General features: G+C 40.5%; 2 protein-coding genes across 2 annotated transcripts in view; one reads left to right on the forward strand and one right to left on the reverse strand.

The window, feature by feature from the left end:
- Positions 1–753: 753 nt before the first annotated feature.
- The window catches only part of tmem178bb (transmembrane protein 178Bb), a 64,223-nt gene continuing 49,605 nt past the window's right edge, over positions 754–15,371 (reverse strand). The window contains exons 3-4 of the mRNA XM_061667251.1: positions 5,510–5,647; positions 754–3,685 (exon numbers count right to left, since the gene is read on the reverse strand). Of these exons, the coding sequence (XP_061523235.1) occupies positions 3,435–3,685; positions 5,510–5,647 (389 nt within the window). The 3' untranslated portion in view covers positions 754–3,434. The remainder of the gene's footprint in view (positions 3,686–5,509; positions 5,648–15,371) is intronic.
- braf (B-Raf proto-oncogene, serine/threonine kinase) overlaps positions 5,631–15,371 on the forward strand; it is a 78,250-nt gene continuing 68,509 nt past the window's right edge. The window contains exon 1 of the mRNA XM_061667242.1: positions 5,631–5,721. The gene's annotated coding sequence lies outside the window, so the exon portion shown is untranslated. The remainder of the gene's footprint in view (positions 5,722–15,371) is intronic.

A 15,371-nucleotide genomic window follows, 5' to 3' on the forward strand; every position in this document is an offset into this window, starting at 1 on the left:
TGAAAGGACGGTCCCCAAAAGCTTTCGGTGTGGGCCAATTAACTTGTCTAGATCTTACAGCGGAGGCTGCAGATGGTGTCAGGAGAGAGAATTACGCTCTCATACTGTGCCTGGCATGCTAAGATTGGTAATGACTTAGTATCAAATCAGGATGTGAAAATTCATTAGGTCGACCGATTATGACATTGGGTGGGTGACATGGCGGCTTTAGCAAGAGCTACAGCTTCCTACAATTTACCGTACTCAAAAATAGTCCCATCAAGCTCATGTCGATCGCATGAAGAATAGGTCCTTGTTTTTTTTAAATAGGAAAGTCACTTCACAACCAATCAGTGGTGCTGTTTATAATGTGACACAGTGAAAAAGAAATCTGGCAACTAATGTCATATCCAGAGCCATCCAAAAATTAAGTCTCGTGTGGAAATGATTCGTCCAAATGGTAGGACCCCAGCACCAGTTTTTGTAGTGGCAAAGTCATCACAATCAACACTGTTGGTTTTTGACTTCAAAATGGGCTCTTGTTTTGGTGTGTATGTGTTATTGCTGTAACTGCTCTGTGTGTGCTAAAATAGCAGTTGTTTGACGGTTTATAATTACCGTAACATTGATACTAATTTTGGTTAGCCCGTCAATGTCGTTTCGTTTGTCGTGTTACACTCATACAAGAGACACAATTCTAGCATTGGTTTTCACGGTCACCAGATCTCCATTCACCACCATGGATGACAAACAGCAGTATTAGTAAACACACCAATGAGATTTTATTCTGTTTTGATTTTACATTCCACAGTTGAACATTTCCTCTTTTTTTTTCTTCTTCCAAATCTTGTTTTATGTTCACTCGACAGACACGTTACTCATGTTAAAGGTTGACAGATCATGTTTGATTCTGTCCAGAATGGGAGTTGCAGTACCACTGTCATTACAAAAAGACTCGCGATGCTTTTCAGGTACATCAAATGGTTGGATTTTTCAGGGCCGTCCATTCTGTGGCATACTCTCATGACGATGTGCTTCTCAGGGATGACTCACTAAAACTCAGGAACACTGTAAATATTGGTTAAAGCGGTGTCAATCAGCAACATTTTTTGTTGTTGTTGTGTGCGAAGAGTTTATCTTTGGTAAGGTCTGAATCTGAGTAGTTTCATGTTGATATCGGATGCGTCAATACTTTATTGTAAAATGGACGTTTCTGTAGGAGTCTCCTGTTTGCCTGCGCACTGTCGCTTTGTCATCTGGCATTATGGAAGTGAATACAATGAATTAATAAGGCCTTGACAATGTGCTTTTTTTATTTTATTTTTAACCCTCTTGTAGCTCATTGTTCCGATTTTTTTAAAAGCTGGGTCTGTCTGCACGTGTGCATGTCCTTGCATCCTTTTCATTGTCGATGAAAATTTTGAGCAGCAGAGCCCTTGATGTCTGGTAGGGTTAAAGTAATTTCATGCTCAATTGCCTCAGGTGCACTTCCGAGGGCGCGTGCCTGGAATGAAAGTAAAAAAAAAAAGAAAAAAAACATTCCAACTTGACAAGTTAAAAGAAATTGTAGCATATCTGAACCATATTCACCCGTTTTGTTGTAGCTCAATAAATGTGGCCAAATACGATCAATACTGACAACCAGAAAACCCCATGCACTTCAAACGCGACAGTAATACTGAATGAGCAGATTTTTGCATCCAAAATAAATATTATCCTCAATTAGGATCATTGTTTAATATAGCGTAACAACCTGGTAAAATAAAAACAATTATTTCATTATGGATTCCAGGCGTAAAGTGATGGATAATAGTAATTCTCCATCAAGTGCCCAAGTAATAACTCACAATGGGAATGAATCTTCATGGATAACAATTTATTCCCAAAAACTCAAAACAACAAAATAATAGCTCTTTTTCAAGGTAATCATTGTTCAATGATGTGCTTGGAGTACCTTGGATAAGTGACCCACGTTGTCCAGAGAGATTTAAAGGGAATGTATCATTATTATTAGTAGTATTGTTATGATTATTATTTTAACAGTTTGTTAGATACCTCGAAAATGGACAGCCACACCCTTTGTCTGCTCCAAGGTGAGCAATATCCATGTGTGGTCTGTAAAATAGTTTAACCGAAATGCTAACGTCAAAATACCAGCCATACAGTATGTGCCCCGGTTCAACGATTTTATAGGCCTTTAACATTTTTGCTTTTTAAAATTATGGGCATAGTAATTGGAGCTCACCCAGTTACGTAAAAAAGAAAAAAGAAAAAGAAAAATCTGATTATCTCCCCAAGTTGTTCCAAAAGCTTGACAGATTTAGCAACCGTAACGTCGTAAATGTTAATTTGGATGTTGCATCGATTCGTATCAACTACTGATGTCCCTATGCGAGATGAATCAATGGAAATAATCTTTTTTTTTTTTTTTTTTTCTTCGGGGGAATCTTACAGAACCAGAAAACTTTCATACAGCAAAGTGTTTCCTTTATGACTTTGTGCTTTGATATTTATTCTTTCCCGAGCCGTGATGAATCCCGCCAGGTAGTGAAATCAGATTTTCCCATCGTTCCAGGTCGGGTGGACCAGTTTAACACTTTAGTCGTTGCGTGAATCAGTTGGATTAAACAGGATACTGCATCTCTCCATCATCAATACTTCTGACAAAATACAGGGCTCCATTTTGCCATTATGATAATTTTTACATGTCCCCCTGCATGAAAACTGTCGAACAACTCTCCACCACACACGCACAAACACACAAACACACTTCATACGTACATTTACTTCTAAGGACTACAATAGGAACTAAATTCTTAACACACATTTGCTCAGTTCGTTCACAATGTGAATGGCTTCATTAAAAAGGAAATCAATGTAGAAAATGGTAGCTATGGTATCGTCATATGCGCCTAAAGGGGGATGGAATGATACTTCCTGCTTGTCTCTGGAATATTCTGTACAGTATAATACAACGACCTCGGTCCATATATCCCAAGGTAACTTCGGCAGCTTGAGTACCGGTAGTTTATTCCGTCAGGTCCATTCCTCGAAGAAATATGCCAAGAGGCCAAATCCACACGAAACCTCGAAGTCTTTCTTTCTTTGATTTTGGAAGTGATTGCTCCGTAGTCACAGTTCAAATTCATACTCTTTATCCTCTTCTTTAGCGAAGATCATGACTGCAAATGTCCTTCTCAAAAGCAATACCCCCTCCACAACAATTAAACACGCACAACTTGGTATTTTCTGATACTATTTCTGGCGGGGGTTTTTTTTTTTTTTTTTTTTTCCATATTTTTTTTCTTCAACATAGCAGATCATCAAACACCCATGTTTGAACACAGAAAAAAAAAGAAAGAAAAAAAAAACGGTGACCAGGACAGAGCGATGAAAGGTCGACGGATGGAGAAATGGATATTTTCTCTGCTTCGGGGGAGCTTTTTGGGGCCGCTTTAGCACACGGTGCCATTCTCCTGGCGGGACTTGGGGCAGGTGGACCTCGGTATCGGCTGCACGGAGGGCGCCAGCGTGCAGAAGAAGCCCGCGATGAGGGTCAGGCCCAGACCTCCCCAGGCGCAGAACATGGACCAGCCGTAGCCATGGCCGATGTCATCGGGCAGGCCGTACAGGTAGCGCGGGTAGCGCGAGAGCTCAAAGTTGATGCCAGCGACGCAGGTGCACAGGGAGATGATGCAGAAGGTGCCTGCGACAGCAGATGGGGCGTTATGTGAACAGCCAAACTTGCCACCAGCAACTCCAAGTCATATTGTGCCAAACCTGCAGCAGTTGCCAACCTAGCAGCTTTTTGACACATACAGTATTAACCCTTAAATACTGTTTATTTTCCATACACACATAGTATGGTCCGGGTCAGTTTTGACGATACATGCATATCTCAATTACATATCATATGTCAAATATGAAATCAAATAAACGTGACATAAATAATGGATGAGCAATCCTTCATGTTTTTAGAGAGAAGGGAAACTATATTTCTCCTGTTTTACACCGCTCATTTCTGGATAAAAGCATCTTCTATCAAACAATGTGATGTCGTATTTTACAGCCATGATGATTGTAATACTTTTTCACTGTTTTATGATTCTCCCACGACCCCCATAACAACCAACGGGTGCATGTGTCCGTGGAAATCTGTGCCAATGTTTTGACTTTTTCATGGAACGTTCACTTATCTGGGTTGTCAAATGAAGTGATATTGTCTAAATTGTGCACATTTGTCACTAGGTCAGCATGGCATGGGGGTTTTCCACATGCTGTACACATATAAAGCAACAAACACATTTATTACGTATTTACATTTCATCATGTTTTTCTTAATCAGTTTGTTATTTATGTAATGTCTATGATATTTATCTTTTTAGGGGAAACATTCAAGGGTCCTGTTGGTACATTTCTTCATAATTAAGAAAAGTAAAATAAACATCATCAAATGTAGTTAGTTGTATTAAACTACGATTACATTTTCAACAGGGTAACTTGTAATTGTAACCAACTGTATTTCCAAAGTAATCTTCCCAATACTGATTGTATGTATATCAACTTTGCATTTTTTTTTTTTTTTTACATTGATTAATCCGAAACTATAAGTCAGTAAATGATGGTTCCGTATGCTCGTGGTATATTTTCAAAACCGCTCCATACATCCTATTGCTTCAACCGCTACCTTTGAGAAGGACGAATTGCAGCCTAATTACTAAGACACCACAACAGCGTTTTATTTTGGACTTTTATTAGAGGCAGCTGGTTCTAAATTCGGCCTCATTTGGAACGCTACATTACCTTATGGGCTGCCTCTTTGGGATTTTGCCTCTGCAGTCTGGCCGAGCCTTGTCTTGTGCCTCTTAATTGCCTGTTCAATATACAACCGTCGGGCACCGCATTAATCCTAGCTGAGCTTCAGCACTTCGCTCTGTGTTCTCGTTCATTGACCTAAATCACAATTAAAATCGCAAATAAAAACCACCGCTATCTTTGCTCTCTTGTGGCAAACAGTTGGATGTATACATGATGAACCCTCATCTGGTAATTCTTCTTGCTTTAAGTAGTTTATAGCGGATTGACATTCGACAAATAACATACTAAAACAGTACATTATACATAATGGTGTTATGCCTCTTGGTTGTATCGCAATGCCAAACAACTTTTAAAATACAAGATTTCCCTTTTAATTAAACCTCAGGGAAAGATGGTTTTAATATGAATTTGCTTTTCCCTCATATTTTTGTCATCGCCATCAGCGGGGAATCATCCTTCTTTTGTTTTGCTTTTATTACAGCAGCTCGACTGTTCTGGGGCAACAAAGGTGTACAGAAGTACTGTTTAGTGTGGATAAGGGCTGATTTGAATTGCATTTAGATGGGTCATTTTCCCCCAAAAAGCTCATTAATTTTGCTCTCCCATTTCCTTACTGCTTACTGCTGCTTGTCCTGATCAATTCACTCGAATGACGTTGAACATTCATCGCCGGTTTCACTATAGCCGAACGAGTGACGTTTGTGTGTCTCACCTCCCATCAGGAACAGCAAGCCCGCCACGTACTGCATGAGTCCTCGGTCCCAGCAGCAACCGAGCATGCCGATGATCCAACCGAACAGGATGATGGCCACCGCCATGCCCATGAACCCCGCAGTCATTCGCCGTAAATCTGAGGGACGACACGGAGGGAGAAATTGTGCTTAACTCTCGGCGTCCCGGATGGTATCAAGTCACTAAAGTCCGGTAAGTTTTTTTTAACTGAGAGACACTCATTATGTTTGGGTGGGAACAGTTTCACTTAAACTCTGTAGGTGGCAATCACGTGTAATTGAAGATTATCAACCGTCGAGCAAATCAAGTCGAGAAAGAGGCGGCTTTGAAGCTGAAGTTCCTGAGTATGAGGAATCTCAGGGATTAGGAGCTCAAGAGTTTGGAAAATCTTGTCGTAAATCGGCTTAAAACTGTGCAAGATGCCAACCAACTCGACCGACCTTTGGGCCAGTGTGAAATTCGTTTAATTGTCAATTTTACATCAAAATACACTTGTTTTGCTTGACTAATCTTGACGAATACCTTCCTTTTCCCGTAAGGAAAATAATAATGGGTAACTGTAAACAGCTTTGTTTACAGACGCAATTAAATAGTTAACTACTCAGCCAAGTAGAGATGGCATCTTTAACGATTAGCTTTTCGCTCCACAATGTTGTGTATCCACTATAGTCCTTTTTAACTTAAATCCAAACTCTGGTTTCACTTGACATGAATTATAATATACGGCCAACATTGTTTTATATACAGTGAACCTTCACATATTCAAGTTTCAGCATTCACAAATTTGACTCTTCGCTATTTTTTTGAGGAGGGAGAAACCTATCCTGCGATATTCGCTGTTTTTGTGCTCAGGCCAAAGCTATATTTCATATAAAAATATTGCTTTGGTGCTGTTTTGTGACATCTTGATGTCAAGGAACTATGTTGAAGTGAGGGGCAGGAGCTTAATTTAATTATTACATAGTCTTGTCGAATAGAAACTTGTGCATTGCTGCCATCTTATGGCATCTATAAGCAATTGGAAACCTTTTATGTGGGTGTTAATTACTCATAGACTTTGTTTTTCGCGGGAGCGCTTGGTCTCTCTAGAGGGGCTTAACTTTACGTTATGAAAATTTATACCCTAAATGAGATAAATTTTTCTAAATTTCTAAAAACAAATCAACAAAGTTTTGTCGCTTATAAGAAAATAATTGTGTGAATGTGTTCTTGCTGGGTTTTTTTTAACCTCAATTTTACATCCTCCTGGCAATATAGACAGTACATGCTTTTGGAAGAGAAACTGCTCAGGGATGGAGGTCAGGAGAAGTCGGATTACTACTTAAATATTCATTCCAACAGCACATTTGTAAATGTAGTCCATATTGCGGCGATGACAGTGCGAGGGCAAAAAAGAACAAGGACAGCAGTGTGCGCACCAGGGGGGTAATGACAGGGCTTGACTACGAAGGCAGCGTCAAAGTAGTGAAAAAGCGCTCAAAGCGTCCTACCCCCCTTCCTCAAGTAGATTAGAATGTCACGGGTGAGCAAGTCTGCCAGGAGGCGTAAGGGTGGTGGTGGGAGTGTGTTGTTGTCGGATGGAGGGCTGGAAAAGGTCAAAATATTTGCCCTGAGAGCATAAATGAAAAACACCAGAAGACAAACCTCCGCTGGTGTAGTACACCCTGTTCATGACCCCCCCCCCCCCCACCACCACCACCACCCCACCCGCCCCCACCCTCTGTGCACTTTATGCACCCACTTCTCAGCTGATATAAATGTTTAAAATGAAAAAAAAAATAAAAATAAAAATACTGAGAGAGGAGCAACATGGATTACATAACTGCGGGGGCAAGTCGCCCAACAGTTGGCACTGTTTTTACAACTAGTGGTGAACGAACCACTGCCTGAGTATAGTTCAGTTGTATTTAACTTTTAAGTTCAATATATTTGCATTTAATTAACATTTTTATTTTACTTTTTCTTTGTAGACACATTATTTTTTCCAGTTATCAGCTACAGTATATTTCCAATACATATTTGATTGTTTATCATTTATTCTTCATTCATTTTTCCCGTTCTTCCAACTTTAAAGAATTTAGCTTCATGAAATTTGCCCTGTTTGCGACAACCCTTGTTGCCAGGTCGATTTCACTTTTTTTATTTTATTTTGTATATATATTTTTTTTTTCAGCATGTCGTGCTTACATTCATTTACTCATTCATTCATCTTCCGTTCCACTTATCCTCACAAGGGTCGCGGGCGTGCTGGAGCCTATCCCAGCTATCTTAGGGCGAGAGGCAGGGTACACCCTAAACTGGACGCCAGCGAATCACAGGGCACATATAAACAAACAACCATTCGCACTCACATTCACAGCTACGGGCTAACCAGTCTCCACCATTCCGCCTTGCGCTTACATATTTGAAATAATTACAATAGCTTGTGGGTTCAGGTATACCTAATGTGGCCCGTAAGTGAGCAAGACGACACCATTTATTACATTTTGAGAGGATATTTGGCAAGAACGTAAGACACCTTTAAATGGAAAAGTAATTTATTCTATCAGTAACGGGAAGCAATATACAGAGCAGCCAGATAGGCTGTGGGGTTTCGGGTAAATGTATAGCAATTGAAGAAGAACCGCAGCTGACAATAATTGCTTCAGCAGCCTTTTGGGGACGAGTGTAAAAGGAGCGTGATGTGTTAAATGATGGCACCCTGCAGTGAGCATGAAAAGACGAAAATCTGCATTCCCACCAGCGATGGATTAGCCGCGTGAGACCAACTGAGGTTGTGTATCGACATGGTGAAGTGAAACATAGTGGGAATGTAAAAGCAGCACTATATAATTATCCATACATTTGTTTTCTATAGCGCCTGTCCTCATTAGTGCAAGCTGGTCGCCAGTGAATCGCCGCTGTATATCCCATATACTGTAACTGCCTCCCAGTTCCTCCTTAGGGGGAAAGAAATCGGGCTAGTGTGGCCGCTTAGAGCGCCTCGTTGTTGGCCGTGAGTGAGTGCAGGTCACGGAGAAAGCGGTAGAGAGAGGGAATTTCAAAATTTTTATTACGTGTAGGCATAAGAAAGATGCTAGACAAAGTGGGTTCCATTTTTCCAAGTAGTAGAAATTGTATTTGATTGACAGTTGAGCAGAGTGTGGTTTCAACGCATTCAGCAGACACGCCCGCAGCATTTCAGAGCGCCGTGAATGACTTGATTTTTCAAGACTTTAAAGCCTCACTTCATATACATGGCGATTTTTTTAATCCATCAAAATTGCCAGTTTTCTTGAAAACACTCTTCTCTGTGGTTTGTCGAATTCACAAGACAGTGCATTTAGTTTTGATTTTCATTTAACCCTAACCTCTATTATAACCTTTGTCTCACAGTACTTGCTTTTTTTACAATTTTCTAGTACCAGGTTTGACATTTTCCACATTTGTGAAATATCTAAATCCACCCCCCTGTTCTAAAAATTACAAATCCAGAATGTCACCCAAATTGCAAATACTGCACCTGTCATGCAGTTGTTACTTGGAACAAGGGATGAAAAAAAACAATATTTTATTTCACCAAATCTAAAGACAAATACAGTTTCTTTTTTGATGCTGTACAATATTCTAAAGGTCATAAGTTATTTCAGAATGCAGATTGTCTTCCCGTTTTGCTATACTGTGGTCGCGCTGCAATACAAAAGATATTCTGAACATACTTTTTTCCCCCTCAGTACAGAACATTGCACGTTAAAAATTGTCATTTAATGGTAAATTCTATACTGTATGCTGCAGCTCCACTGTCTCCAAACTCCCTGTCTGTGAACTGGATGTGTGACCAGTTTGTTTCACCTTAAACCACAAATAGTGGCAGTGTGATATAGATTGTATTGCTATTCATTCATTCATTCATTCGTTTCTAAACACATACTTTAGATTTGTGTATTCGTTGGTGGAGGGGGGGGGGGGTTTGTGTGCTTTGCAAGTCTGTCGCCTCAAAGCTTCAAAAAACAAGGTCCCCGAGTCTTCGTTTTCAAAATGTCAGTCAAGCTGCCAGTTTGGGGAAGCAACGTTAGCCAAAAAAAAGTAGTTTATAAACGAGAACAATACATCATATTCAGCATGTTTGCTGACAAGAGGCGGCGAAAGCAACAGCCGTGTGTTCTTTGGCAGGTAGGAACAAAAGCGCTGATACAGCACATCAGTTGTCATTCTTTTGTTGAAACAACAGCTTTGTTGTACAAACTAAGTTTCTTTGGTACGCGAAAGAATCACTGCCTAAGTGCATTTCAGTTGTATTTAACTTTTAAGTACAGTACATTGGTATTTAAGTAGTTTTTGAGGTGGTAGTGTAAGAAGAATTGGAAACCACAATATTAGAGTACATTACAGTATTGGCAAATGAATGAAAAAGCTGGTATGCAAGACTGTCAGTGGGCCTGTCACTCACATACCATAACCACGGTGACCCCTGAGCCTGAGGATAAGCGTGATGGAAGCAGTCTGACAGCCTGCTGACTAGGCAAGACCTTCCTGATTCACATTTACTCACTATTTTTATCGACCTCGACTTCCGGGTGGCGAAAACGGCGATTTCATCGATAGTAAACAAACCCTTACATGTCATCTGACCAAGGCAGAGCGATTGAGAAAACTTTGACAGAAGCAGACAGCAACATTGCACCACGAAAGGCAATGTACATGGCAAATCGTTCGTGAGTGGCTGCAGGTATAAACAGAGCCGATGAAAAGCGGGGATTAAAAGGGATACAAGCCTCCAGGCACTGATGTCAGCACTTTGGTGACGTGCCGAGTTGCGGAAAGGCAATCAGGAAAAGGACAGAATGACAGGACCACCGGCTGAGCTGTCAGTCAGAGACTACAAGGGAGAAATCCAGCAGTGGACGGCCTATGTCGGTAAACACGCTGAGTGCCAGCTTAATTTTTGCTGCTGTGCAGCATTTCTGATTGAACGGGAATACAATATTTTAGATGTGCAAATCCAGTCCACAGTATACACTCACAATTGAGTTCCAGTAATTCTGTCTTTACTATTCACCACCATACCATTTGTATGGTGGCAAACTCATGGCCAGTTTCTATTTGCAACTAGCCATTAAAATGACAGTAACCTTACACAGGGAAAATTATGTTATGTGGGTGGTTATTAGGGTGTGCCCACATGGAACATATCACTGTCGGGCGGAATCCTTGCATCTCCAAAATCTCGTCTCGTCAAAATCTATTTCTCGTCAAAGAGCCATGAGCGACCGACCACTTCCTTTTGCACCGAAGCATGACAGCAATCCATTTTTAACAAAACAGGCTTACTCAAATGTATCTAACCTAACTATTTTCACTCTTATTGTCTAAAAAAATATCAAGACTTTCAATCTTGAGGCGACATAATGCTGCACGGCTCCCTTAGAGTCAGTCAAGAAGTAGAGTTTTGCTAACTGTTGCCACAAAGCAGAATAAACCTTGAGTTACTCATGGGCACTTATTGCATATATTGTTGTTAAATTGCACACTTCAAATTTTCAGGACATTGTGAGGGCAATTATGCCGATTGTTACAGCTCACAATCGATGCCACCCACTTGTCTTGGGACCATGGGCAGCCCGTTTCACTTGAAAAGTAATTAAAACCCGTGAGAGCGTTTTTGATGCCTCCTGGTGCAAATGAAACTCTAAAAATCTGCTGTATTTTTTGACACTTCAGGCAGCATTTTACTTTCAGTCAGTCAGTCCGCTTGGGTTGTCTTTACCAGGTGCATTTCCCAAACAACAGAGCAGCTCGAAAAGTCTGAGGAGGCCTGAAGTAACGCATTTTTGCAATATATTGCAATTCTTGTGCTGGATGACGTAGCGTGGAGGACGTTGCCAGACAAAAAGGCAAACGTAAAGCAAAGACAGACAGACAGAGCTATTTCAGAGTTCGGGTGTAAACCTTGAGCGCTATGCGAAGATAAGGTGAGTCATACTGAATAACCATTCCGTTTCCAGTTCACTGTTCCCGCTGAGATGATGTTCACGGTCGCTGCTTTCACTTATTTTAAATTCTTGCTTGAGACGTGACAGATGCTCGGCTCTCTCGAAGCAGTTTCTTGTCGATTCACAAAACAAATGCAGCTTTTTAGGTTAGCTTTCGCCCATCATAGCAACACACTGGCCAGTCTTTAGACAGCAATTAAGGAGAACTGATGCACTAAATAAAACAGTATTAGTGCTTCGGGATATCACAGGTCATCAGGAAAGTCCCAGAATCAGAAAATCCTGAGGACCATGGAATATTGATTGAAGGCAGTGCTAGATTCTCACAAAGAGTCACTGTATATGTTTGATGTTTACCTGGTCTAAAGCTCCAGTTGATGTGATCATGTTTGAAAAATGTTTTTAAAGAACCTGTAAAGTGAATTTACAGATTTTCTCTCAATTTTGAATATATGTTTAAAGATAATTTTGAAATGACAGAGAACTGCGCAGTACTGAATTTTGCAGAAATAGCATTAAACCAGCGTCAGTAGACCCACAATGACCCAGTGGGCTATATTGCATCCACCAGAGGCTTTAAGCAGGTGTATTTTCGCAGCTTAAACATGTAGAGACACGTCGGCATAAGAAAGCTGCTCGACGAAGTAGCGTCCTTTTTTCAGCGGGGTGGTTTCACACATTCAGCGGACACTCCCCACAGCTTTTGGGAGCGCTGACAGTAGCCTGATTTTTCACAATTTTGAAGCCACATTTTATATATTTGCCCTTTTTTTTTACCATTTCAATTTCTCAGGTTTGCGACCGACACTCTTCTCTGTGGCGCGTCAAATTTCGAAGACATATTTTAAAGCGACTTTAACCTGAAGGTCAGATTTACCAAGTTATTTGGAGTCTTTAGTCACAACGGTTTAGTTGGTCTGAGTTAGCTTTAACTCTTTGGGGCACACTCACTCGTTTTTTTTGTGTTTTTTAAAAAACCAAATTGCTTCTATTATGTCACAAAAATCTTGGACTAAATCCTATTCAGAAGTGCCAATTCACTAGGTGAAGAACATATAAACTATCCATCCATCCATCCATCCATTTTCTGAGCCGCTTCTCCTCACGAGGGTCGCGGGCGTGCTGGACCATATCCCAGCCACTATTCAGTCAGGCCACACAGGCATGTGTGTTGGCTACACATAGGCGTGACCAGATGTCACGTACGCTTTGTGTATTCAGCTACAATTCACCTGTCTGGGAACTGGAAGTAGTAGTGCACATACTGTAGCTTATAGTGTGTGCAGCCACTTGTGTGTTGTGTTTTCCCCAGTGAGAATCCAGGAAGAAGAGACAAGAAGTCTGTTTGAGTGTGCCATAACTCATGTCATTCATTTTTCATGCCTTTTGAATCAACCAGGCGGAAATTGTGTTTGTCCCCAAAACACACGAGGGAAATGACACAGGATATGACAGTGTTTTGATTTTAAAATGGATGTCTCCAAGAAATACGCAGGAGCGGATTTGCAGGAATTGGAAAAAAGGGAAAAAAAATTCATTCTCCATAGCAATCTAGGACTGTTTGAGGAAAACATTTTTGCAGTGTAGACGGCTTGGACTTTCATTGGTTCTCATCGGGGTGGCTAACAGAACAATACACTGTTTCTACAGTGCTATGTTTATGAGTTACAAAGGCTCACTAGCGCATAGATTCATCAGTGCCAAAGCAAATTCCAATTTATACACTGAAAAAACGTAAATAAAACTTTCAAATAAACAACATTACACTCTACATTATGCTGGGGCAATACGGTTATGGTCACCAGATCATCTAGATGGTGTCATGATTCCAAACATACGAATTGTTTAAATTTTTCCAGAAATCACAGACATGTTTGAGGACGTATGTGACAAACGACGAAATTTGTGATGACGCAAATACGTCGAGGATCGTGATTGACTTAAATTGAGATGATGGTAGCTGCATCAAAATGCTTGGCGGTTTATGCAAGTAACCTTTATTTTCGACGAGTTTTATGTGGTACTTGTTTAGTTTGGCAGGGTAACAATGCCACGATAGGCAGTCTGCCTGTAGGCTTGGCTCTATTTTTGTCTCAATGGCGCTTGACGTATTACATATTATGGTTTAAAACCATGTTTTATGATATTAAAAAAATGGACATCTGACTACTAGACTGGAGCTTCAGATGTGTCATAAAGAAGGGTTACAATAGGTACCCGTGTATTTTTAGCATGAACTCTTCAGCAAACATCCTTATGCGCCACATGCTATGGCTCACAGCCTGTGACTTTGCCACTGTCAGTGTGACAAATGAGCACAGACGATGACTCATTCATTCACGCTACATTAGGCCTTGCCTTAAGGACGTACACAAAATTCTAAATCAAAAAGAAATGTAATCTTTTTTTTCCCAACCTCCATCTCATATCTGCCCTGATGGGTCTTTGCAGTTAGGTTAAATTCAGAGATAGAGTTCTCTTACATTTTAAAAAGCGATGAAGATGTTTAAAATCAGTCCACGTGTACCCCGCTTAGATGAAAAGAACAAGCCGTGCGTTCAACCAGAAAAATTCACTTATTGTACGCTGTGATGAATGTCGAGAATACCTCGAGTTCACTTGTTTACTGTATCAGCATACGAGAGACCACCGTCATTTTTCCACTGTGTAATAGGCTGCATTTTTCAACTTGCTGCTGCCTTTCCATTTAATTACAGACCAATAGCCCTACTAAATATTATTTCTTAAAAATGCCTCTGTGCCTGTTTTATTTTCGTAATTACGTAACTGGCAAAATTCAACATTTACACACACAGTTGTGATTTACTCTCATTAACTATAGCAAGAATCCATTTCATTTTGGTGCTTATTGGAATAGAAATCTGGCTGGAGGAATGTATTGTCGCTGATTGCTCTCAATTGAGTTTGACTTGTGTTGGGTGATTCCATAAACCCCCCTTGAGACCTGGCAACATGACTTTATATCATTTCCCTTTAAAATACACTTTTAGACATGTTAACAATGTGAATACAAATATGTATTCAAAACTGTGTTTTCCCAGGAATCCTTTGTATTGATATGCAGACTGCAATCTTTTACACCTTGGCAGAGGTCTACGCTCTGTTTGGTTCCCCCGTGTATCATAGAGGCCAACGACTTGTCAATTGAGCCAACAACCGACTCGCTCTTGAAAAGGGCAACAAAATAAGCACAATTCATGTTGGTTAACATGCCCAAGGGGCCAAATCATAAACAAAACTTTAACAAGAGCACTTGGTAGAGCGCAGGACCACCAGCAAGGAACACAAGTGTCCTGGAGGTGGTGATAACGGCCCTTGTAGTTAAGATTTAAAATACTGTTTTTCTTCGCTGTATTGTGGTTCATTTCTTGCAGAGATTTTGGAGATATTTTTATCGTATTCATATTACAGATTATTTGCTTCATGTCGGGATTTTGCTGTGATTTTTTTTTCCCCGCACTGACTTACTGCATGCAGACTCACGTAGCAATAAGAAAGTGCCAAGAGGAAATACATAAAAGGCAGAGAATGTCCAAAGTTTGGGATCCTTTCACACCGAATAAAAGAAGCTAAAGTGCAATGGGCCTATTGCAAAGTACAGTTGGCTTAATTCATACAACTGCACGTCTACGGTAAAGAAAACATTGTTAGCTCATTCAATATAGCCTACCACTGCTAGTTAAAACGAATTTTAATCCCTCCCTGCAGGTGGTTAGGATAGAGGGAAGATAGACATGTATTTCGTCAGGGTCGTCTGGAATGTATCCACTGTGAGAAACGAGGGATTATACTGAATAGTTTTTCTAACATTGGTCCAGCAATTCTTCTCACACAGCTCATGAAAGAATG

This window comes from Phycodurus eques, chromosome 22 (genome assembly GCF_024500275.1).
Source record: "Phycodurus eques isolate BA_2022a chromosome 22, UOR_Pequ_1.1, whole genome shotgun sequence".
Lineage (NCBI taxonomy): Eukaryota > Metazoa > Chordata > Actinopteri > Syngnathiformes > Syngnathidae > Phycodurus > Phycodurus eques.